At 39.6% G+C, this 25,615-nt stretch overlaps 2 protein-coding genes across 2 annotated transcripts in view; one reads left to right on the forward strand and one right to left on the reverse strand.

Annotated features, from left to right (window-relative positions):
- Window positions 1-25,615, reverse strand: part of KIAA1217 (KIAA1217 ortholog) — a 669,685-nt gene that overhangs the window by 511,238 nt on the left and 132,832 nt on the right. The gene's annotated exons all lie outside the window — the stretch shown is intronic.
- Window positions 10,746-12,115, forward strand: LOC140691543 (plasmolipin-like). The gene has a single exon (XM_072955219.1). The coding sequence runs from the start codon at window positions 10,746-10,748 to the stop codon at window positions 11,241-11,243; it is 498 nt and encodes a 165-aa protein (XP_072811320.1). The 3' UTR covers window positions 11,244-12,115.

Consider the following 25,615-nt stretch of genomic DNA (forward strand, 5'->3'; position numbering starts at 1 on the left):
ACTAGGAACATAAGATCATGAGAAAAGTCTTGATTGTATGTTTGGGGTGTGTGTGTGCAAGTCTGTACCCATGTTCACTCTTTCCTGCCATGACACACTCAGTCTTGGATTTCGAGGGAATGGTTCACACGTATTGTTCAATGTTTCACATTTGTTGGGGGATGATAATGATAGACTGATTTATGACAGTCATTAACTCTTTTCCCTTTTACCAAAGAATGGACTCTTTGCAGCAGATGGGTGCTGGACAGCCCCTTCTTTCTCTTATCTACTCTCAGAAGTTCACAGCAAACATTCTGTGGGGCCCCTTTTAAGCTGTCTGATACAACCAAAAAAGGTTTCTCTGAGGATTGTGGAGTCCAGGGCTCCCCCTCCCACATTCCTTTATCCCTATGACCTTGGACAAGTGATTGAACCTTTTAAGGATGTACTGTCATCCTCTGTAAAGTGGAAACCACACTTTGGCTCCCAAAGGAAAGCCGGCTGATGGCTGAACTTCCTTTTTCTCCGGGCTGTTGGCTGTGGGTGTGGAGCAGGTCATGGTGGGACACATAGTGGGCTGGTCTCTAAGTGGAGAGGTGTGTAGAGACAATCTCCAAAAACTCACTCTGCTCAGATCCTCTAGGGCCACTCAGCAGACAGCGGGTGTGCCCCAGGGTCTTGGGCAGATTTCCCCCTGTCCACCTGGGAACTTTCTCAGCAGCAAAAAAACAAGCATTACAATCCTCCTGCCCTCAGAGTCAGATGGCTGACTGCACACTGATACTTTAGATACATGCTTGCCAAGAGGGTGACTACTCTGCAAAATAAACCAAGTCAAGTGAAGTCTGTTCCTAAACACACACTCTGAGCAATGAACTCATCCCTGTGACGGGTGGAAAGAATAAGAGGTTTGGAGTTCAAGGGGTGGGGTCAAAGGCTGGCCCCTCTTTTACTATTTGTGTGGCCGTGGGCAAGTTATTCAACCTTTCTGGTTCTTTTTTTTTCTTTTTTTTCACCTGCAAAATAAGAGTACTAAAATTTTGACCCTCATAGAGCTCATTGACAGACTCAGTGACAAATTAGATAACGCAGGTGGAGTGACTACTCTGTTCACCAATATTTCATGTTTTCATTTCTTTCTGGGTCACAGTGAAACTGAGTGCCCCTAAAACTGAATTCCTCTGCTGAGTTTATGATTAATCTTCATTCCCTTTCTTGTCCTGCACTGTTCCCCTCAGGATGGAGGAGTGTCAAAGAAAAGGGTGCGGGGGGACTGGACCTGAGCAGGAGGCCCTCCCCAGTACAACCCCCTCCATTCCCTTTGCTTCTTGTGGGGCCCTCCCCAAGTTCCAAAGAGCAGACTCAGACAGTTAATGGTTACAGAAGTGAGGGACTGCAAAATGAAGAAATGCACTTAAGCCAGAAAAGTCATGGTAGATTGCACAATAGTTCAGGGATAAAATAGAGACACAGGACTCCTCATTCCTCCTCAAGGGATCTACGTAACAATCTGATGCATATCTTTGAGTTGTTCTGCGGAAACCAAGACCCCCACCCAGGTGGAGGATGGTGACTACATGCTGACCACAAGCACGTAGTCTCCAGGCGGGTTGGAACCAGAAGGCTGATGATTAAGATTCCCGAAACACTGTTACCCCACCGCCAACCCACCAGAAGAATGTCCACCAGCTGATCACACACCCTGTGACCCTCACCCTCTAATGTTGCCTCTTAAAACCCTTGCCTGAAAGCCAACGGGAGTTTGGGTCTTTTGAGCTCCAGCTGCCCGTTCTCCTCCTGGACACCCTGCAATGAATGCTGGGCTTTCTTTCACCACAACTCGCTGTCAGGAGATTGACTTTGCCACGTGTCCAGTGAGGGGACCTGAGTTCAGTTCGGGAACAACAGGATTGCACTTGCCAGTTCAAGGCTTGATGGGACCACAGGACTTGTTTAATCAAGTGAAATCTGAGCAGAAGGGACATATGTCAATTCCAGGTAGAAGCAGTCAAGAGCCAATATATGATTTGTCCCTTTGCTTGCTGTGGTGACCCTGGTAGCACACTTTGATACTGAAGTGTCTCAAGCAAAAGCAGTCCTGATCAAGGTCTAGGGGACCACTTCTCCCCACAGATGACTTTGCAAGAATGAGACATGAACCTTTGTTGTGTTAAACCAAGAATATTTTGGAGATTGTTCTAAGTACGGCCGAACTTAGCCTATCCTGACAAATATATCTAAGAAAAGCTTTGCCAAATATAACATGCTTTATAAATATTCATTATGGTTATTGCAGGTATAAACTAAGATCACATGACTAATACCTAACACAGTAGCATTATCTGCACTGCTGTTAAGGTCACCCATTCTTAGCATTTCATTGCCATCACCAAATGTCTACAGAGCACCCACTGTGTTTCTGATCACTCCAGGCAGTGTGTATGCCATACATACTTACGATGTTAAAAATACCTTAAATACCCATTGCATTTATCTCAGCATGCCCTTTGAAAACATAATGATGGCTGAGCATCAGACCAAAGACTCATACAAGTAAGTCTTCCACTTGGTAGAACTCTCCAGGCTACTGTTAGTCATGGGTAGAGAAGGGCGGAACAAAAAGTATTTCAGTATATACAGTGTAAGGGAGGAAGAAATTTTCCTCTACCCTTCCAAGTTCTTCTGGTTGGTCTAAGAATTAAATTGATGTGAAACAGATTAACAGGAGAAAATCAAACAAAAGTTTAATAACATGGAGAGACACAGGAGAACTGAATATCTCCCCCCTGTGGCTGAAATCCTCACTTTAAATACCATCTTTAGCTAAAAACAAAAGAGGATGTTGGGGTAGCGGTTTGGGACTTTAAAAAGGAAGAAGATAATTGTCCTCTTGTTTAAAAAAAATGTGTTTTACACCCACACATACATATTCCCAGTCATCTCTCAGTCAAAAATGTTAGACTCTGGTCCTCTGAGCTTTCTCATAGTGGGGCTAGTAGACCATGGGCCTTCTTTCATTCAAATCTTGTGAGCAGCATTAGAAGGAAAGAAGTCATTCAACAGGGGGTTTAAAGGCAGTGTTCATTTTATATATTTAAATTGCTGCACCAGGGGGAAAAGCTGCCAGAGTTAATAATTACAGAGTTACAGCTACAGAGTTAAAGTTTGGATATAGAGAAAGTTTTCTGTTTCTCCCTCAACTTATATTTCTTCACTGTTAGTCCAAAAAGGATTTGAAGATTCAAGTCAGACATACCAAAAGATCCCCCAACTTTGTTAGCAATTAGGGAAATGCAAAATAAAACCCTGATGAGATATCACTTAGCGCTCACCAGATTGGCAGACATGAAAAATTCTGACAATATCAAGCACTGGCAATGACATGAAGCAACAAGAACTCTCATGCAAAAATATAAATCGGTATAAATACTTTTGGACGTGAATTTGGCGTTGTCTAGTAAAGTTGGCATGTGTATACTCTATCACTCAGCACATCCCTAGGTTTATACTCCATAAAATCTCCTGAACAGGTACGCAAAACACAAGCAAGGTGCTATGAGCAAGACCTCTCCAGAGGAACGGGTAATAACATAAGTAAACCAACCAACCCTAGAAACAACTGGCAGTCCACAAAAACCAGAATGGGTAAATAAGCTATGGAATGATCATGTAGTGGAATAATATATAGCAGTAAAAATTAAACAACAATAGCTATAAATACCAACATGGTTTAGGCCTCGAGTTTAATATGGAGCAAAAGAATGATGCATTAAGCCTTAAAAAGGAAGGAAATTCTAATGCATACTACAGCACTGGTAAAACTTGAGGATATTATGTTATGTGAAACAAGTCAGTCACAAAAAGGCAAATAATGTATGATTCCACTCATATGAGGTAGCCAACACAGTCATCGAGACAGAAAGCAGAATGGTGCTTGACAGGAACTGAGGGTCGGGAGAACAGGAACTGTTGTTTAATGGGTTAGACTTTCAGTTTTGCAAGATAATATTTTGGAGATTGGTTGCACAATAATATGAGTATACTTAATAGTACTGATCTGTACACTTGAAAAGAGTTAAGATACTAAATTTTATTTTAAGTGTATTTTACATTTAAAACTTTAAAAAAATTTTAAAGAAGGTTGCAGAAGAAAACAGAGTATAATTATATTTTTATAGATCTCAAACACCTGCAAATTTACGATATATTTCTTAGAGATACAAGCATTCATGGTAAAGCTATCATAAAAAGTAAGGTGATACATGAAATGGGAAAGCACGTAGGGGTCTTCAGTGATAATAGCTGTGTTCTTCACTTGGGTTTTGGATACAGTTTGAAGGTTGTACATGTATAATGCATACAACTTATAAATATATAAACATTTTTTTCCAAGCCAAAAAGTTTGAATGTCAGAATTGAGATCAGTATGATAGAGTATATATGAAACCAAGTTCCAGGTTAGAAAGTCATTTTGTTGTAATAAAGCACCCGTTCTTCTGGTTAGAGTCAGAATTTATGTGCAGTCTGCTCAATAAAATATGAGTAGCCACTGTTTTCTTATACTCCCTTAGCAACAGCTAAGCATTGGCATCAGAGAACACAGCCATATCACAGATGCTCTGGCAGTTTCTGAACTTTGACTATTAGCCTAATCCAAAATAGAATTCTACTCACAAAAGAAGGGAAACTGAGGATCCAGGAGAAAACTTGAAAAAAGTGTTTTTTTTTAATTGTTTACTGTTAAATAAAATGTCTTGTCATGTCAGACTACTCTTAGATATTAAAATTTTATAATACATTGTAGAATTTTTTTTTAAATTTTGGTCTATTTAAGAAAAGAATGACCCTTTTGATTCCACAAGGAGCAGTGATTTGTCGTCATGTCAAATAAAACTAAAAATCGTTGTCCTGTTATTATTCAGAGGTCAGCAAAGATCAAGTCCATGAGTGTTCGCAGCTCCCACCCTCAGCCCTGGCTGCCATCAGGGAAATTCACCAGCTGAAGCCCCGAGTCCACTGATCCTCTTATGTCAGTGAGTGCTACAAAGCATAGAGATGGTTCAGACTTTAGCCAAGAGCAGAAAGACCACCAGTAGATACACAAAGGAAAAAATTAAACCAAGGATTTCCATCAAGACAATTTTAGTCATGTCAGCCAATTTGGGCCACTGTTGCAGTAGGAGCAACAACACTTGAAGCAACAAACAAACAAACAAACCCCAGGAAACAAAAAAAACCCTTTATTTTAACTTATAAATAAGATGAGAATGAAGGAAGTTGATGAAGACCCCCAGATCACATGCCTGATTTGGTGAGCTGACAAGCTCATTTTCAATCTATGGGACCTATTAGTAGAGAATAGCGCTGCTTACATTACTTTATTTATACCAGTGAGGTGGTTAAAATAGATCCTGATGAACAAGTTTAACCACATGAACATCTAGGAAGGTTCATATTCTTACCATCTAAAAATTTGCCACTAATTTCCCCCAAAAATGTTATTAAGGAAATGTAGGAATGTCTCTTTATAGTATTAAATGGACCACAACTGTTTCCATCGAAATGGAGGGAGGCCAGCCAGCAACTCAAAGCAGCAAAATTCCTAAGTGTCCACTTAGAGTTTCTAACCTTCAGAATGTATGAATCATCACCCACTCTCAATCAAAGCTTCAGTGTACAATGTCGATTCTCACTTGATTCAACTTTGTTAAAAAAGAAAAAAGATCCAGGTCTCAGAAAACATCAAGAATTTAAAAATAGACCTGAAAATGGAAAACATCTCAAGCTTAAAGATGTTTTTGCAGAGAAAGCAAGTGGCATCCAGGTTAAGCTACTCAAGACTTCCTCCAAGAGATTATTAACCCAATCTTTAGGACGCTGCCCCTAAAAGAACCTGCTGAAACATAAGAGTTTCAGAAATTATTTTTCACAAGGTACCATCATTACACATTACCCAACTGTATGATAGGCCAGAGGCCCAAATAAAATCAGATATGATGTACCTAAGCAAGAAACAGCATTGTAGATGTCACGGACAAGATCTCTATCTGCAGCTTGAACTGAAGACACTATAATCAGGTGACGACTTCTTTGGGGTGAGGTTAGGGTGAGGAAAGGAAGAGGACAGAAATATATAGCAAGAACTCCTTAGAGTACGTGGAGTGTGAATGTTAATAAAAGGATGACACATTCATTCAGAAGAAAATTTTTACTTGTTGAGGTAAAATCTAAAGATGTATTCCAAAGTAAATTGGATAAGTGTAGATGATGATCAGAGAATTAACAAAACAAAGAGAAATAGCTTGGAAAGTGAACAAAAATAATCCTGTAAATAATCTTGTAAATGGAATATTAGGCTCTTTGCCTTTGATCATTCTTCTTTTTCCAGAGAGACTTTAATGTCTAGCTGTGTTTTCAATACCATAAATCAGCCAGGAGGAACCGGACACCTATTTCTTTAACCACCAAGTCATGGTTAGTTGATGATAGCGTTACCTATTTTAAGTTATGGATTTATTTTTTACCCCAGTTCTATTAAAATTCTTAACTGTGGTATCTTTTCTTTTATTTATAACACAGAACAAATGACTCAACTTTGTGAAGTTTGAATAAAACTTAAAACTCAACCATCATTATTTAAATACATTTAACACAATAAACGAGGTACACTGTGCAAATCATCTAGGAGATTTCTCCTCCCTGGGGGAAATGGAAATTGATGCTTAATGAATGTCATTAATAACTCTTCATTCAAGGGCTGATTTCTGTTACTGAGAGGCCAAGGTTCAACAGCAGACTCAGTCCGGAGGCCAGCAGACACAGAACGTATTATGAAAGATGATCCACTTGTCTCTACCAGATGCATAAAACTCAACAAGGTTTCTGAAGCATGCCACTGGGGACTAGAAGCAGCCTTCCAGCTTACTGTAATGGTAATTTTATTTCCATTAGTAAGAAGAAACCAGACTAAAGGAAAAATCTCACACAAGTTACTGTTTGTTTAAATGTTACCCATGTCCTCATAGAAGAAAACTCTACATATATTACTACCCGACAAGCAACATTTAAAAGGGAATTTTCAAACTGAGCAGACATTAAAGCATTTAATAAGGATATCTTGTCTTCATGTTTTGATTAAAAGTTTGTTGAAATCATGGCATTTATAGCATGTATTTATATATAGTTTATAATATATATGGCTTTCATTAAAAAATCAAACAAATAAGAATTCAGAGATAAACTAATCTTTTAATTAAAAAGTATAAAACCTGATGGTTCCAACAATAAGGAAAAAAACTGAAAAAGATTGATGGGGGAAAATGATACAAATCATGGCAGACTTTTCAACAGGAACAATAGAGGCCAGAGAACAATGGAAAAACATATTTAAAGTGCTAAAAGAAAAATAAAACTGTCAACCCAGAATTCTATATTTGAATGAAAATATGCTTTGGAAAACTAGGGTGAAATATATACATTTAAGGTAAATGAAAGCTATGGTAATGCATTGCCTGCAGACCTAAGGCTGAAGGAAAAGAATACTAGGTGAACTCAGAACTGGTAGAAGTGATCACAACTCATTTCCATCCCAGAGGAATGAATAACAAAAAAACCAAAAAATAGCCCGGGCAATATAACAGATAATGTTTCTTATTATTCCTCTAAAAGACAACTGCCTGTTAAAGTAAAAATAGCGTAACTGCAAGATGAGGTTAATAATGTATATAAAAGTAAAAGAAATAAAAACAGCCTAAAGCACTGAGGGGGACAGTTACATGGAATTATACTGATGTGAGACAATTAAATTTATACAGGGAAAGGCATGAAGTGTAAGAAGAGGAATGTGGGGAGAGGATGAAAAGCAGTGCAGTAGTGAAACTAAAGAAATACTGATAAACTAAAGATGAATATTGTGTCCTAGAGCAACCACTGAAAGTAATACAACAGAAATAGGTTAAAAAAAGAAAAACAAGAAGAATAACATGAAAAAGTAAAAGATTTCAATGAACCCAAAAGAAGATAGAGGGGGAAAAAATATATGGGACAAGTGGGGAAAAATAGCAAATTTATCTTGAACATAGCAACATTAATTAGCATATTAAATGCAAATGGACAGAACAACCCAATTAAAAGGCCAAGACTATTATACTTTATATTAAAGAGTGATTCAGCTAGATAATATAGTTTATAAACTAGAAAGATTCATTTTACAAATATAGAAACATGCTGATGTGTTGAAAGTAAAAGGATTGGAAAAGATTTCCAGGTGAATAGTAGGATGAGAAAGATGATGAGGCTGTATAAGTAGCAAATTGGTCTTAAAGGCAAAGGTATTAGTTGAATAAAAAGGAGATATTGTACAATGGCAAAAAAACACAATTCATTAGGAAGACCTAGCAACGCTAAATGCATATGCACTAGCAATAGAAATACAAAATATATGAAGCAAAAACTGCCAGAATTAAAGAAATAGACATTATAGTTGAGGTTTTTAAATTACTTCTTCATCAGTAAATAGATCAAGTAGGCAAAAAATCAGTAAACATATTAAAGATCTGAAAACACCATCCACCAACTTCACTTAATTAACAGCTACAGATGACTTTATCCAACTGCATTACACATACATATTTGTTTCAATAGCACATAAACTGCTCATTAAGATAAGCCATATGCTGAACCATAAAATAAGTTAAATAAATTGCAAAAGAAATGGAAACTGACAAAATACATTTTCTGATCATGAAAGAGTCAAATTAGAAGTCAGTAACACTAAGATATTTTAAAATTCCCAAATGCTTGAAAATTAGACAATATATTTTAAAATAATCCATGGACTGAAAAAGGAGTCAAAGATAAATTAGAAAAAATTTTCAAAATAAATGATAATGAAACACAACACATTAGAATATATAAAAGATAGCCATAGTGCTCAGAGGAAAAATTATAACTAGAAATGACTACATTTTAAAAAGAGAAAGATTTAAAATCTGTTATCTAAATGTCTACTTTAACAATAATTATGAAAAGATCAAAATAATCCCAAAATGCCTAGAAAGCAGAAAATAATAAAAAGCACAGATCCACACAAAGAAAACAATATTAACAAATAAACATTGTCTTTGAAAAAAATATGAAAAATGATAAAGTCCTAGCAAGCTTAATCATGAAAAAAAACATAAATTATTGACATCAGAATTACCAAAAACTACCTCAAGAGGAAACAGAAAATCTGAATGGCTCTAATTCTACTGAAGAATTTGAATCTATAATCAAAAGGCTTCCCACAAAGGAAACTTTATGCGCAGATGATTTCACTGACAGATTCCATTCCATTAATATCAATCTGACACAAACTCAGGAATTAGAGGAGGAGAAAATGCATCCAAACTTATTTTCTGAAGCCTGTATTAACCTGATACTAAAATGTGTTAAAAACATTACATTGTTTCTCTTTACATACAACAAGATTGTGAAAAAAATCCTAAGTAATGTATCAAAAATTAATAAAAATTAATAACTGAATTTAGCAGTGTTCTCACACAAGATGAACAGACAAAAATCAATTATGTTTCCGAACAAAACCTAGAGGAAGAAAACTCAATTCTGAAGTGGGCAAGTGTTTCTTAGGAAAAAAATAAAAGAAAATGCCAGCCATCAAAAAGTAAAAATAAAAAAACGATAAAATGGACTTCATTAAAATTAAAATATCTGCTCCTCAAATGTTAGTCTTAAGAAAATTACAATGTGAATCACAAACTGGGAGGAAATTTTTGCAAAACACGTATCTGGCCAAGAATTTTTATGTAATTTATATAATGAGCTCTTAGAATCTGTAATATGAAGACAATCTGATACGTGTGTAAAAGATGAGAACAGACACTGCACAAAAGAAGGCATGCAAATGGGTAATAAGCCATGAAAGGTGCACATCATCATTAGTCATCAGGAAATGCAAGGTAAAGCCACAATGAGATACTAGAACATACTCATTAGAATGTCTACAATAAAAAACCCTGCCAATACCAAGTGTTGGCAAGAATGTAGAGCAACTGAACTCTCATACATTACAGGTAGGAGTGTAAAATGGTCCCATCACTTTAGAAACAATTTGGCAGTTTCTTGTAAAGTTATATATGCACTTATCTGAGACCAAGAGTATCCATCAAGAGAAATGAAAACATATGTCAACACCATAGCCTGTGCTGAAAAGTCAGAGTAGCTCCAACCCATAAACGATTCAAATGTCCGTAATTCAGAGAGATGATTTCATATGCACGATCACATATATAACTATCTATTCAATATTAGTACATCCCACTTATTTCTCCCTAGAGACGGGGGGAGGGAGAGAGAGAGAAATTGGATGAGAAGAGGGGAAAAAGCAGCCCAAGTAAATGTCTATCCTAATTTCAGTCTTGCTATCCTGTCTGTTGGTTAACAGAATGAGGTCAAATTAGTGTTAGTTCAAGTTTCAAGTCCCTCAACTTGGTTGCAAGGTTTAATTCCAGGAAGGTAGGAGCCTGGTAAAATGAGCAACAGACAGTTTAGTAATCTGTTCCCAGCACGTGTCTTGGACATCCTATGTGACAGGTGGAAGTGTTTGGAAAGCTACCCAAAACCAACTGCCGGTAGCGCCGAGATCCGCAGCGGGAGCCAGAACCCCGCGCGAGGAGCCGCGAAGGAGCCGGCACCCGCCGTGGGAGCGGCGGCGGCTGCGGCAGCGGCGGCCAGAGCGACCTCGGGAGGCAAGGGGAGCCGCCATGGCCGAGTTCCCGGCTAAAGCGAGCACACGGACCAGCAGCCCCACGAGGGAGCCGGCGCCTGGGTCTCGGCGCTGCGCCCCCATCTGGGGCTTCGTGTGCTCCAGCCTCGGTGCGCTCATGCTGCTGCAGTTGGTGCTAGGGCTGCTGGTGTGGGCCCTGATTGCCGACATCCCATACCACCAGTACCCAGCCTACGGCTGGGTGATGTTCGTCGCTGTCTTCCTTTGGCTAGTGACAATCGTTTTCTTCATCCTCTACCTGTTTCAGCTGCACATGAAACTGTACATGGTGCCCTGGCCGCTGGTGTTAATGATCTTTAACGTGGGCGCCACCGTTCTTTACATCATGGCCTTCATCACCTGCTCTGCTGCGTTTGAACTGACATCCCTGAAGGGCACCGGGCTGTATAACCAGTGGGCAGCTGCCTCTTTCTTTTTGTGTTTAGTGATGATTGCCTACGGAGTGAGCTCTTTCTTCAGCTTCGAGGCCTGGTGAGGAGTAGGCAGCAATGCAGCCACCAGTCAGATGTCTGGTGGCTATGCCTAAACCCCCTGTGCCACAGGCCACCTTGGGGATGAAGGCTGCAGCCAGGTCCCCATGCGAGTGGCCCCTCCAGCCCGAAGCCTGAGCCTGGTGCTTTTCTGCTGATCAGCCTCCTGGGGCTCACCCGACACCCCTAAGGAATCAGGGTCCTTCCTCTACAGGCACGTGGGCTGAGGAGAGGCCAGCAGCCAAGACCTCCTCTCCATCCCCCTCTTTCAGCAGAAGGTGATAAGGGTTATGGGACTCTCTCCGCTTTTTCTTTAGGACTCCAGTGTCCAAGGCTGGGACCTAGCCTTCTCACTGGCTCTAAATAAACTAACAATGACTCTAGACCTGCAGCCCCTGACCCTCCATAGAATACGCCTAACAAACAGCATGTATTTATCTTTATCTTAGTTTTTGTTCTGGGATTGCTGAGCAAGCTCATGAAACTGTTCTGATTCCTTAAAACAATTCTGACCCCGCCCTCCACCAAGCCAACGTGTCACTTGCAGGGATACATGTAGAAAGAGGGTTATGATTCTGATAGCATGGTCTTCCTTTCCGGCATTTCAAACATACCAGTTATTTAAAGCAAATCAGTTTTAAGCAACGTCTCACTGATGAAAAACTTGAGGCTTCCCTCCCTCTTCCAAGCCCTTGTTTGTAATATTCCCTTTGGGAAAAGCTAACATCAGTACCTCCCTGACACTGCTGACAGCACCTGGGATGGGAAGGAGGGAGGGAGACCAAGACCTTGCTGGTGAGTTGTCCTGTGCTTGGTGGTGACTTTGTTGTTTTTGGTTTTCTTACAAAAATAAAAATGGAAGAACTTATTTGGAAAAGCTGTTGGGGAATTATGGTTATTGAAGCTTATAAACTTCAGGAAGCTGTGGCATAAGTCACTACAGTCGGCCCTCCATATGTGTGGATTTCATATCCAAGGATTCACCAATTGTCTGATACAGCAGGTCGGGTGTATTGACTGTACTCAACCTTCTATATAAGGGACTTGAGCATCTGTGGATTTTGGTAGCGGTCCTAGAACCAGCCCCTTGCAGATACACAGACTCCAAATGCCTATTAGAAGACAGTTCCAGTCCTGGAGTCACTCAGCAGCACCAACCACTTCTTGGACCTGAGATGGGAAGGCCAACTTCCTACCTGCTTTTCTGGGACTGCCTCATTTATGCTGTTTGCCATGGCACAAATTTAATAGCACCCCCTCCTTATTCTCAAGGGTCTCAGTTTAACACTAAATCATTTGGTCACCTTGCTGAACTTGAGATTGCTGTAATGTCACCTACCTTGAAAGTCTGTAAAGTTCACAGATCAGAAATTCTAGGTGTTTGATGTGTGGAGTGTCTACAGACAGTAGAGAGAGGGGGTGGCAGCAGAGAGGGGGGTCCTCCTGAGCTTATTTTCCTACTACCATAGAGCAACGTGCTCTGAATAACAAGCCACAGGCATTTCTGTGCATCCTTGGCCTTGTTTTGAAAAACTGGGAACAATTAAAATGTAACTAGATTAAAAAAAATAAAAACCCAAAAAACAAAAAAACAACTTCCAACTTGTTTTACATTCTGTTTTGCAAATGTAAAATTCTGCTAAAGATATTGCAAAGATTACAGATAACAATCTTGCCTATGCAGGAATCCTAAAAAATTACCAAAAATTTATGGGAATTAGTATGACTTATGCAACATTGTAAAGAAAACCTCTTCATAAGGGGGATATATAATAAATGTTCACTAGATACTATTTCCTTTGGGTTTCTCCAAAGCCAAAAGAATCCAAGTCACTGAAAAAATTTCTCATTTTTATATTTCAGGTTTTCCTAGGGCAGTCACATCTGGGTCTTCACAGAAAGCTGACAGGGTAGATTTTTATTTGGAAGAAGCCAAGAAAATGTGCTATAAAAGAGCTAACTAAAAATGAGTACTTGTATAGCCTGATATCATGGCTGGCTTGCATTCACATACATAACTTTGTTTGTCTTGGGTGACTATAGATATTGACCCCTTAGGACAGAGATGTGAAAAGAGTCACATTATTTAGACACAGAGTCTGACTCATCCTAATGGTTGCCTGTAGCTGTGTTTCTTTCTTTCCTTTTTTTTTTTTTAACTCTGTTATAAGAACATCCGTAATGGAGAAGTTTCAAAGGAATCTGATTTTGAGATTAAAACCGAACACCACCCCTCCAGCAATTACACGATCCAGTTTTTACATCCAGATCTTGTCTAAACAGAAGCACTGACTTTACATTGTTTAGAAATACTCTGACATACTTTATTGGATATGATCATCAAATAATGTAAGACACTATTATCCTTTTCCTTTTTACAATTGGGGAAACTGAGGCTCAGAAGGTTTAAATGAGATCCCCAGGGTAAGAAAGCTAGACAATGCCAAGTCTAGAATCTAGGATTCCTGACTCAATCTATTTCTCTATCAAATACAGCCCCAAATATTTTAATGGTAAAAATGAAATTAGGAGGGGTTTAAAATCCCTTACATTATGGGCAGTAGATTTACAAGGTAAGACATGGGAACATGTGTTCTCTACTGGTACAGCAGTTGAGGAACTTGAGTCCAAAAATCAAAATACCTAACATTTTAGCTGGTCCTTTAAAAATTCTTTTAAAAAGTTAAAAAGGTTCCTAGCTCCAAGCACCTTAATAACTACTCTTCTGTTATCAAATCCCAGTTTTAGGGGAAAGAAATATATTCAAAGTTATAATAAAGATCATCAGCCTCAAAGAGGCCACATTAGCAACAGAAGACCTGTCTGTTCAGATAATGAACATGGAAAATGAACCTGAACCTGAACCTGAATGTTGTGTCTCTCCGGTTTGTTCAGTTGTCCTTGATTCAAGTCAATTGTTTGGCTTTCACTGGTTGATAGCTTCAACCGCAGAGAACTCCAGTGCACGTGTTACACATGAAATAAGTTTACCAAAGCCCAGCAGATTCCTCGTTCTGACCCTCTAACCTGCAAGCACAAGTTGGCCTCTGACTGACACAGCCACTTCTGCAGTCACTTTCCCCAAGCGTGCTCAACACAGAGCTTGTGCCTTTCAGAAAGGGCTTTGAAGAAAAAGCAACTGACTGGCAGGGTCAGGCACACACTTACACTGTTGCAATCCTTTTGAATGAATGAACAAGACACTAGATTTTCAAAGAAATGTGTTTCAGGAAAATATTGTTTTCTGATTCAAATATGAACATACCCAGGTTGACATCTGCAAAGCTAGCAATAAGAGTGATATTGTGGGGGAGGGTAGAGCTCAGTGGTAGAGCATGTGCTTAGCATGCAAGAGGTCCTGGGTTCAATCCACAGTACCTCCATTAATCAATCGATCTAATTACCCCCCACAAACACAAAAAAAGTGATACTTGGTACTCAGCCATAAAAAAGAATAAAATAATGCCATTTACAGCAATGTGGACCTTGAGATTATCATATTAAGTGAAGTAAGTCAGACAGAGAAGGACAAATGTCATATGATATCTCTTACATGTGGAATCTAAAAAAGAATGAACTTATTTACAAACCAGAAGGAGACTCACAGACATAGAAAACAAACTATGATGACCAAAGGGGAAAGGGTGGGAGAGGGAAAAATTAGGAGTTTGGGATTAACATATACACATTAGTGTATATATAAAATAGATAAACAACAAGGACCTCCTGTATAGCACAGGGAACTATAGTAAATATCTTCTATTTTGTAATAACCTATAATGGAAAAGAATCTGAAAAATAACATACACATATATGTTTAAATCACTTTGCTGTACACCTGAAACTAACACAACATTGTAAATCAACTATACTTCAATCAATCAATCAATCAATCAATAGTTCTACTTGGTACTCATGGCTGCTGGAAATCAGGGAGGCTTACTATAGTGTCACTAGAGTGACAGCTTTTTCTTCTTTTTTTTCACTCTTTGTAAAGTCTAGGCAGATGATAAACAGGGCCAACTCCAAGATAATGATTTATCTACTAACAGCTGCAGACTCTACAGCCACCCTCGGCAATAAACGCATTACCAGCACTATCAGACCCAGAGTGGAATTGGAAATACAAGTCATTACATTTCAAATAGCAGGCAATGCTTCATATTTGTGAAGTGATTATGTGAAATAACTATTTTGTCTGGGCACTTTTAGTTACACAAATAATCCACTACCCATAGGTATGACAATTGTTAATATACCATGATTTGAAAGGCAGCTCAATTTAGAGCTGATTGTGCAAATGAGTTATATAAGCACATAGCTTCAAATAGGGACTCAGAGGAGAGATATTTGGGGATAAAACCAGAGGCAAGAAGTTGTTTCCTCTTCTCCCATCACTCCATCAAATGTATTCAGTGATTAATTGCCCACCATTCCTGGTTCAGCTGTGTGTCTGTGTTCTGTTCAGTGCATAAAATGCTTACCGAGTACTCCTAAGTGCCAAACATAGGACTGTGTTCTGAAGATACAAAGACGAATAAGACACTGTTCCCGACTTATGGAGGTCACGTCTATGAACAAGCTGGTGAGAGAAGCATTTGTCATTCCAATTTGCCCCCTATGTTGCTTCTTCCTCCAGTGAAGTCCCTCATCTTCAAATCTACCCTTCGGCACTGTCCCCATCTAGAGATTTCAGCTTAGGTGGTTTGTAACAGTGAAGTATAAAACTCAATAAACACCCAGGTTCTTTGGTTGGAGAAAGCAGAAATGCTTCCTTCTCCCAAACAGCAGTTTAAGTAACCAGGAGAAGATGGTGTGGGGTGATAAGAGATAGGAAAGAAGGAAAGGTGGCCAAGGTGACACACCCGAGTCAATGCTGTTTCGAGTTAAACTTCCAGGCAATGAGTTGAGGACTAAAAGCTAGAATTAATTACCAACTATGGAGACCCGTGATCCTTAGCATCCGGGGAAACCAGCAGGTGCCAGACCCTCCACTGTTTCCAAGAACAGAGTGCTAACACATGAGTTCCTTGGAACAACCCTGAAGCCTGCAGTGAAGGGCAAATCTGCTGGAATAATTCCTCTAATTCCACCATGTATCAGCGCCTGTCATAGGATAATTAGAGAGGCAACTGGAAAAGCAAGAGATTTATGTATTATAGTGGCTGGATTTCATTTTCCCCGGATTAGTCTGGCAACCAATGAAAAAGATACCTCGGTACCTTGAAAAATCATTTTGCTTTTGAGACTATTGAACTGACAGTGTACTAACGGGCTTAATTGGTATAAAAGATAAAAATGACAAGAGCCAAGGCTGTGGCTTGCCCGCTTGCTGTTCTGAGAAGGGATGAGAAGGCAATCACCAGCCTGACAGCACACTTCCCTTCCCTGCTGTTGGTATATTTCCAGTAGCACATTTCCCTTCCTTGTTGGTATATTTCCAGTGGTCAGATATCTCTGGGCATCCATGGAGCACACTTTCAGCTCTAGAATACAGGAATACCTCGGAGATCTTGCAGGTTTGGTTCGAGGTCACCCCATAAAGCAACTATCACAATAAAGTGGATCACATGAACTTTTTGGCTTCCCAGTGCATATAAAAGCTATGTTTACGCTATACAGTAGTGTATTAAGTGTGCAATAGCCATGTGTCTAAAATAATCAATGTGTATACCTTAATTTTAAAATATCTTATTGTTAAAAAAACCTAACCATATCTGAGCTCTCAGCGAGTCATAATCTTTTTTGCAATAGTAACATCAAAGATCACTGATTACAGATCACAGTAACAAATATAATAATAATGAAAAATTTTGAAATATTATGAGAATTACCAGATGGTGACACAGAGACATGAAGTGGGCAAATGCTGTCAGAAAGATGCCCTGATGGGCTTGCTGGACTCCGGGTTGCCACAAAACTTCACTTTGTAAAAAGTGCAGTATCTGTGAAGTGCAAAACAGAGCAGCACAATCAAACAGGTGTGTCTATCATCAAGGATGGGTAAAAAAGGTACACTCACATTTTATTTTATATGCAGCAATGAACACTCAGGTGCAAAGTGTTTCTTTAATTAAATTTTATTTTTTAAGCAAAAATAGTTCACATAATGTCCCACTTTTTATTTGGCACAATATAAATTTTGAAAGCTAGAATCTGAAATATTGTTCTAGGCTCAGGCCTTTCCTTTAGATGATTCAGCTTAGGCCAAGATGAGTCAGAACACTGAGTGGATCTAGCCAGTGTTCCATCACAATTTTGCTCCGTTCAAGAAACTATCATTTCAATAAAGCATAGTATTATTTGGCTGGCTCTTGAAGTGACCATAATAACTCAAGGAATACATGTGCCCTTGCCTTTGATTCTTTGATTTTTTTTCTTTTTAATGGAGCATGAGCTGAAAGCAGCTATGACTATGATGCAGAACGTTCAACGTTCAAGTGTCAGGTGGCCTGTCTTCCAGGCGAGGTCCATTTAAAAGTGTAAGCTCTCCCACCACAACGAACAGTTGGCCTGTCTCATCATTTCTGCCCAAGCTTTTTGAATTGTTTTCTAATTAATTTATTAATTGTGGCCTTAGCCACAGTTTTACATTCTTCCACCCACTTAAATGATTATGTATATTCTACTCTATACGATGCCTCACAAAGAGGAGAATTTACAAACACACTTAAAACCCAAAGTGAAGTAGGAGACATTCCAGTACTCAATACTTAGCACAAGAAATATTGTTGGGAGGAACTCCCGGGAAGGCCACCTTCTGCCTTCAGTGATGAACACAGATTTAAGTTCACATTTTGTTTGTATTTAATGACCGTGACAATCCATTTCCCAACTGCAAATCAATCAATCAATCAAAGTAAATCAATAAAATGGGTATAAGTTAGTTCCGTGTACTACTCCATGCAAAACAAAACAAAACATAGTTCAAATGTGAGTGAGTTTCCCAACCACCATTCAATGGACAGAGAAGTGAATTTGGAGCACCGTGCACCCTCCTCCTCCATCCCGGGTCAGCGACTGTGTCCTCGCCCCCTTCATTGCTTTCCTCTCCCTTACTCATGGGGTCTGCTTTAGAAAGTAGTAAGTAGTCCTGCCTTCACAGTGACATGTCTGGTCTTCATGAAACCACTAATTATGCAATGTTAGTTATCTAAACAGCCATACTTTTATATCAGTAGATGACTAAGCCTCCCAAATCATCTTGTAAAGGAAATGACTGCTGAAAAATGAAAACTCTGATACTACTGATAAGGAACACAGATTGTTTAACAAAATAGTGAATCTCTAGCCTCAACTGAATGCTTATTAGCTTTAAGAACATGTTTGTGCAATTATGAATAAAGAAGAAAATTTAAGGATACATCCTGAATAGTAAAAACTATATCATGGAAGCTTATAGGTAAAATGTAATTAGAGACAATTTGTTAAATCTCTATAGAGAATAGAAATCCCTTGTAACATGTAAGTCTACTTTTCAATTTTCCCACATTTGATTTTCCCACATCTTTAGGAACACATTATATGTGAAAAATAGAGGATTTCCTGTTGTTATCTTCAATCATGATTCAAACAGGAAAACTTTAGACATCCAACCCACATAGCAGTATATGCTATATGCAGATAACATATTACTTCTGTCAAAGACCTGTATCTAAGCATAGTAGTTCAAGGGAGAAGTTCAACAAGAGTCAGTCAAGGACTGGATGTATAAAGCCATCTTATTAGGCTCATGCAGGCTCCAGACTGATCTCATATGAAGGCAAGACAATGTCTGGTGGACAGAGACTTGAGAACCTTGAAAACAATAATGAATACTTTTAGCTTAATCTTGAACCCTTCTCACTGGTATGCACCACAAGACTGAGGGTGAGGAAAGACTGAAACCACAAGAGTCCCAAATTGAGAAATAGTAGCAAGCATTGAGTCATCTTATCTTAACCAGGAATTCAGTTAAACCTCAAGTCTGGTATTTTCCTATGTGTTTTGGTTGTTTTTAAATGGATTCAAAATTTCATGCTGGTTGAAGTTACACTTTTGGAGACCAGAAAGAGGCACTCCATTTTGCAGAGCCGGAATCCATATTGTATCCTAGTGAAAGGGATAAACAAGTTAATGTTATCCTGCACACCTGTGATGTGATTACATCTTAGTACATGAGTGGGCAGGCTCCAGCATCAGACACCAGAACATAAGCCAGGACCAGTCAAAACAGAATCCGCGGAAAGTGACCTGTGTGAACAGAGACAACCATATATGGGCCACCATGCCCGGTCCTCGTGCTAACAGAAAATGGTAGTTTTCATCCAATCAGGGAAGTAGGCAATGAAGCAAGGCATCCAAGATGCCCCCTCCAGGTCAGGGGAGTGAAAGGTCATTGGATTAGATTGTAGGGTGGCTAAACCCCCATTCACATACAGAAATTATGAAGCATAATGGACAAAATCTTATCAAAGTCAAGCATTTGATAACTCTGGCATCCATCTTATAGAACATAATTTTATCAATTAAATTTTTGAAAAGTATTTTTTAACCACAGTAAATCCCTTTTCGGCAATTTAGAAAAAACTAAAGTGATTTACAAAATAGGAGGAGAGATACATTATGTTGTTTGTCATCATTTTCCCAAACCACTGGGGTTAAAAAGAAGCATAAATATTGAAAAAGTTATCAGTGTAGTTCAATTGTGTCTTTGGCAATTTACTACTCTACAAGAGACAGATTCCTGAGCTGTATTCTAGCAATCACTAATTGTTTTTAGGTTATGCACTAATATATTCATTTCATAATTGTAAGTGAAAGACTGCATACTAATGCTCAAAGCTGTAGTCCTTTTTGCATAACTTAACTAATTTTAGTGGTTGAAAACTTAATTAAGTAGATTCAAAGTGAAATCAGCTTCAGTGATGAATGTGCTTAATTTTTATCGAAATAGACGATAGTTTCCTGATATAATGAACTACTGGAACCATGTCTTCAGCAATTAGTTGACCCTATAGATATGGCAACGCTGTAACCCTACCATTTTTTCACATGCTTCACCCCCTGGTGTTCTCTATTTCCCTCAACTAGCATACCTTGTAGGGCCCATCATTATAATCACGTGATTGCATATCGCTTCAACTCTGTGGCCCCCTCTTCCTTCATCCTATTCATCTGGAAGACTCCACCCTGACTGAATCCAACACTCCGGGTCCTCTGTACCAGACAAGCAGCTGAATGTAGCTGCAAAACACATACATGTTGCTGTTCTCCCCCCAAACCTGTAATCCTTGAACTGCCCATCCACTCCGCATTTCCCTTGTCCACTGACTTGCTCATTTTCCTTATGTGTGTTTTACACTGTGCTCTTTCCTCAAGCCTCTGACCCCTCCCACCCAGGCCCTCTCTCATCTAAAGACCTTGCTTCCTATTTCCCTGAGAAAACAGAAGCGCTCAGAAGAAAACATCTGTAAGCCTGGGTGACCAGAAGCATTCACCTATCTGCAAATGGTCCATGTACTCAAACATCCCCTCCTGTTAGGATGGAGCAACCAGCCATGCTCCCATCCAGAGCAAAGCATCCACTGTACACACATTCCCCTCTTCCCTACCCAGTAGGGCTGTTCCACCCATTCTTCCTTCTTTCTCCTACGTCATCATTTCTCCTCCCTACTGGGTAATTTCCAAGAGCATACTGTCCAGGAGGCAGAAAATTTCCTCTACCCTTCTAGGCTCTTCTAGCTGGTCCAAGAATTAAATTGATGAGACAGATTAACAGGAGAAAAATCAAGCAAAAGTTTAACAACGTGCATATATAGGCAAGACCTAGGAAAAAATGAATTAACTCATCAAAATGGCCTAAGCCCTCCCTTACATATCATCTTCAGCTAAAGACAAAAGAAAATGTGGGGGTTAGTGGTTTGAGATTTCCAAGGGGAGGAGGGTAATTCACATGAAGAAGGAAAAGCAAATGTTTGGTAAACAAATGTCTGCTGGGCCCCGCAGAGACAATGGGACACAGAGTGGACACTGACATCCAGGCCCTGCCCGACTACCCCGACCCATATTTTAGGCAGATATCTCTGGTGATAACTCTATTCTGGGAAAAGACCCTTCATCTAAAATTTTTTTAGGCAATTAAGGGGAAGGTCAAAGTTTCTTCCTTTGTCTTTTGAGCCTTTATTGTTTTCAGCTCAAAGTAATCCACCTGCCAAAGACATTTTGGGGTGGCAAATTCTGCTCCCCTATAATACAAAAGTAGTATTATTTCCCCGATCTTTACACAATAAAACTCTCTTACTCTCATCTCTCCTTCCAGCTGACTCCCCACCTCTCCATTCCCTTTAATAGAGAAATTTGTCAACAGTTGTTTTCTCAGGACTCACTCCAGTTTCACTCCTTGAATCCATTCCAGTCAAGCTATGGCCACACAGAGCCATTGATACAATGCTTGTAAAAGCCACCGGTGACCTCATGTTGGTAAATCCAATGGTCAGTTCTCAGTCTTCATTAGGTTGACTGTTTCACAGCATTTGGTACAGCTGGTCACTCCCTCCTTCTTATGACAGTCATGTGGCTTCCAGAATGTCTGGGACCCACCACAGAGAACTTAGAAAAGCATTTCTAAGGATGGAGGCAGGCACTCATTTAGAATCACTGCCTTAGATGATCTCATCCAGCCTCACAGCCCTGAATGCCCTCTAAGCAGAGATACCCTCCAAAGTCCATCTGTATCACAGGTCTTGCCCCTGAACTCCACACTCCAACAGAGTCCACGCTTCTCACTTGACTTCTTTCTTTGCATGTCAGATATGCATTTCAGACTTCACAGATCTAAAGCAGAATGCCTCATCCCACTTTTTCCAAGCTTGCTTTTGTAGTTTTTCTTCTCCATGCCAGTAGAGGACAACGCCATCCTATAGCTGCTCCAGCCAAAAGTCTTGAAGTCATCCCTGATCATTTTTCTCTTACCCCACATGCAGTCTGGAAGAAAATTCTGTCATTTCTCCCTCCAAAATAATTGAAGGACCTGTCTCTTCTCACCACCTCTGTCACTCTCACCCTTCTCCAAAACCTCATCACTTTCCCCCAGATAGGCACATGGCTTTCGCCCTACTGCCTTCGACTCACTGCCCAAATGCCATGTCCTCAGGAAGGCCTTCCCTGATTACATAATTTAAAAGAGCACCCTCTCCTCACCCTGCAGGCCCTACCTGAACTCACTGCTTTATTTCACTCCATTGCATTTATCACAGTCTGCCACACCACATCTTTTACTTACTTGCTTATTAATTCTGTCTCTCCCTAAGAATACAGGCCCAGGATCTGAGACAGAGCCTCAAACATGGACATAAATATTTGTTGAATAAATGACTGAATCTTTTATAGCATAGCAAACAAACTCCTCTGGAAATAAAACTATATAACTGAATTGGGAGGAAACAATGTGATCATTTTAAACAACAAGGAAGAGCTGACCCCGACTGTAGCTGGAACACTACGCTCTGATGCTCTCCACTGGTTTGCTGATACAGAGAAAACATTTTGGCCCATAAGGATGCCTCCTCCCAAAACTGCTGAAAGTGACAAGTCCGTTATTTCAATATAAATCATGTCTGGGTTTCCCTTGCCGTGATCTGGGTCAATGTCTAGCGCTGCTCAGAGCCAAGCAGTCTCATTAGTCAGTCTTCTTGTTTTAGAGCTTTCCTGCCAAGAAAAAAAGCAGAGGGCATGTGCACCTCTTTACTGTGACAGTGTGCATCTGTGTTACCGCTAACTTCTCTGCACTCACCGCAGACACAGCCGAACCATGTGCCCCGGGCCATGTGGCTCCCATGGTGCCTCTGCAGGAGCTTGACAAGAGACAGTGGAAAACCGCTGCTCTCTGTCACCGCAAATCAAGGTTTCACAGTGTCCGCAAACCTCTCTATCAGGAACATTGCAACCCAATGTGAATCTTTTATACTAACCTATGTTTATTTGGAGTACGACAAAACAGATGCTAGCTAAGTAAGAGGAGAGATTTTTAAAGCCTATTTTCTATTCAAGTGTCAATTTATATCTAACGTTAAAAGCTTGGGTAGTGAACACTTACTCAGAAGCTATCAGAGAGAATCAGCTTCCTAATTTTTAAAGACCATTGTGCGTATCTGACAGGGCAGAAGATACATGGCTCGCTGAAAGCTATCCATATACGCATAGAAAAACTGTAATGACTTTCGGCAAAAACATATTAACTTCTCAAGATGCCGAAGCACACACACTGTTAATGCAAGCATGGCAATTGTGGAGATGTCTCACTTATCGAATATTCATTATTTCTAGCTCTAGAAAGAGTTTTGCTTATGGATGAAGAACATTAGGCTGAGGGCCCATGGGATCTGTCCCAGAAAAGTTGAAAATAATAAATATAATTTCACATATCAGGACATTAAAAAAAAGAAATTTTCTCCTACAGATATAAAAGCTTATATAAAATTAAAGTTAGAATCAGACTGGATGTCATAACACAGCTGGGACTTATTGCCTGGTCTAATGCCTACTATTAGAGGAGACGGCCCCTGGACCCTGCCTGACATGTGACCACAGCTCATAAAAGTCTTAGAAACTTCAATATCAAAAGAGGAAAATCAGACAGACAATCCATTTGTTTGCCAAAAAGCATGAAGCCAGTGACACATAAGCTTGAAATTATGGAAACTGACTGCAGAAAGGACCCTTAGATTTGATTTTTGTCACACACTCTCACTCCATAGTTTTGAAAGTGGAGAACTTTTAAAAGTTAGAAAGAAGTTGGCAGGATCAAGTCACTTAGCGGCAGAGTGAGGATAATTTCCACGCAGAGGGACACATAAACCAGGGTCTCTACCGCTTTGCCTCTCACCCCAAACTGAACTCGTCATAACTCACCCCTCATTGCTGTCATTAAATACAGGTATGGAATTTCATGTGGTCTTGGAGAAAGAGAATGTGACAATGAATGTATGTGTGTTCATGTAGAACTGAAAAATTGTGCTCTACACCAGAATTTGACACAACATCTATTTCTTTTCCATTGGAAGAAAGGTAAATGTTTCAAAGCCAAGAGAAAAAGCCCTGAATTATAGATTCCAGTTCAATTGCTGCAAAATGGCTTTGCAAGGAAGTAAAATTTATGAAAGGAGAGGCCATGAGCGATGGGACACCAGCCAGTATTATGACAGATGTGTGACTGCCCCTTGTTTGTGGAAGAGCTCCATTCCAGCAATGTTGACCTCAAAGCACATTCATGAAGCATACTCTGTACCCATGACAGTGCCTGATAAAACTGGAGGTGTGTTTCTATGGGGAAAACTTATTACAACAAGTTAAAATGGAGACCAATCACTCTTTTTCTTGGTTATTCTGGAACTCTACCACCCAAGCCTTTGAAGGATTATACTCTGCACCTAGAAAATAATGATTCCTTTATAACACCTCCCACAGCCATGATACCTCTTCTGCTATTGGCTGCTTTTCTTCTGCCAGATGTCTGGCCCCCACTTCTATAAAGAGGGATCATAGAACACTTTTCCTTTTTCCTTCTATCTGATTATTTGTAGTATTGACCAGTAGAGACACAAAAGATAAAATGGTGATGCCTTAGTGAAGACAAGTAGTTGATTCTGGCTGCAGATTTGAACAAACTGGAAACATAGCCAGAAATATGTTGCTGGACTCCACCCCCAGATATAATTGGTCTGGAGTAGGGGCCCAGTATCAAGTATTTTTAAAAAGACCTTGACGTGATGGTGTACGTATTACTACAGCACTGTTCTAGATAAAGGAATCTGAGCAAAGATTATGGAATCTTAAAGTATTAACTGGATCACAGAATAATAGAATTTTAGAGCTATAAGGGACAGTAGAAGCTTAAGGACCACCCTTTGTCATAGTGATGAGGAAACTGAAGTCAAGGGATGCTAAGTGAATAAACCAAGATCTCAAAACTGAATAACAGCAAAGTCAGAACACTGGTCACGTGACTCATGAGCTAGCTGAGCAATGAAGAAACATCCCTTGACGTCTGAAAGAGAGAATTTAGGATATAAATAAAAAGGAGTTATAGATTCATTCAGAAAATGCCAAATGTATGGCAATCAAGAGGTAAATGTCATAACACCACCCAGGAGGGATTATTAGAGAAATTCACGATGGCTCACAGTAGACTTTTAGAGGCTGGGAGCTTAAGCTATGATAACAAATCATGAAGGGTGAAAATAAGGGTAAAAACCAAATGTGACTTGGTCAATATCAAACAGAAAGCAAATTTGCGTAAATTACAGAAATGATTCCATGAATATTGCATATTTTCTTAACACATAAGTACGTAGTAGATATATTCTGAATATACAAAGTGCAGCACTTGGCACAGAGT

This window comes from Vicugna pacos, chromosome 35, assembly GCF_048564905.1.
Source record: "Vicugna pacos chromosome 35, VicPac4, whole genome shotgun sequence".
NCBI lineage: Eukaryota > Metazoa > Chordata > Mammalia > Artiodactyla > Camelidae > Vicugna > Vicugna pacos.

Bases quoted from the DNA above. Each gene is read 5' to 3' on its own strand.
- LOC140691543 (XM_072955219.1), top strand. From the start codon at position 10,746: ATGGCCGAGTTCCCGGCTAAAGCGAGCACACGGACCAGCAGCCCCACG.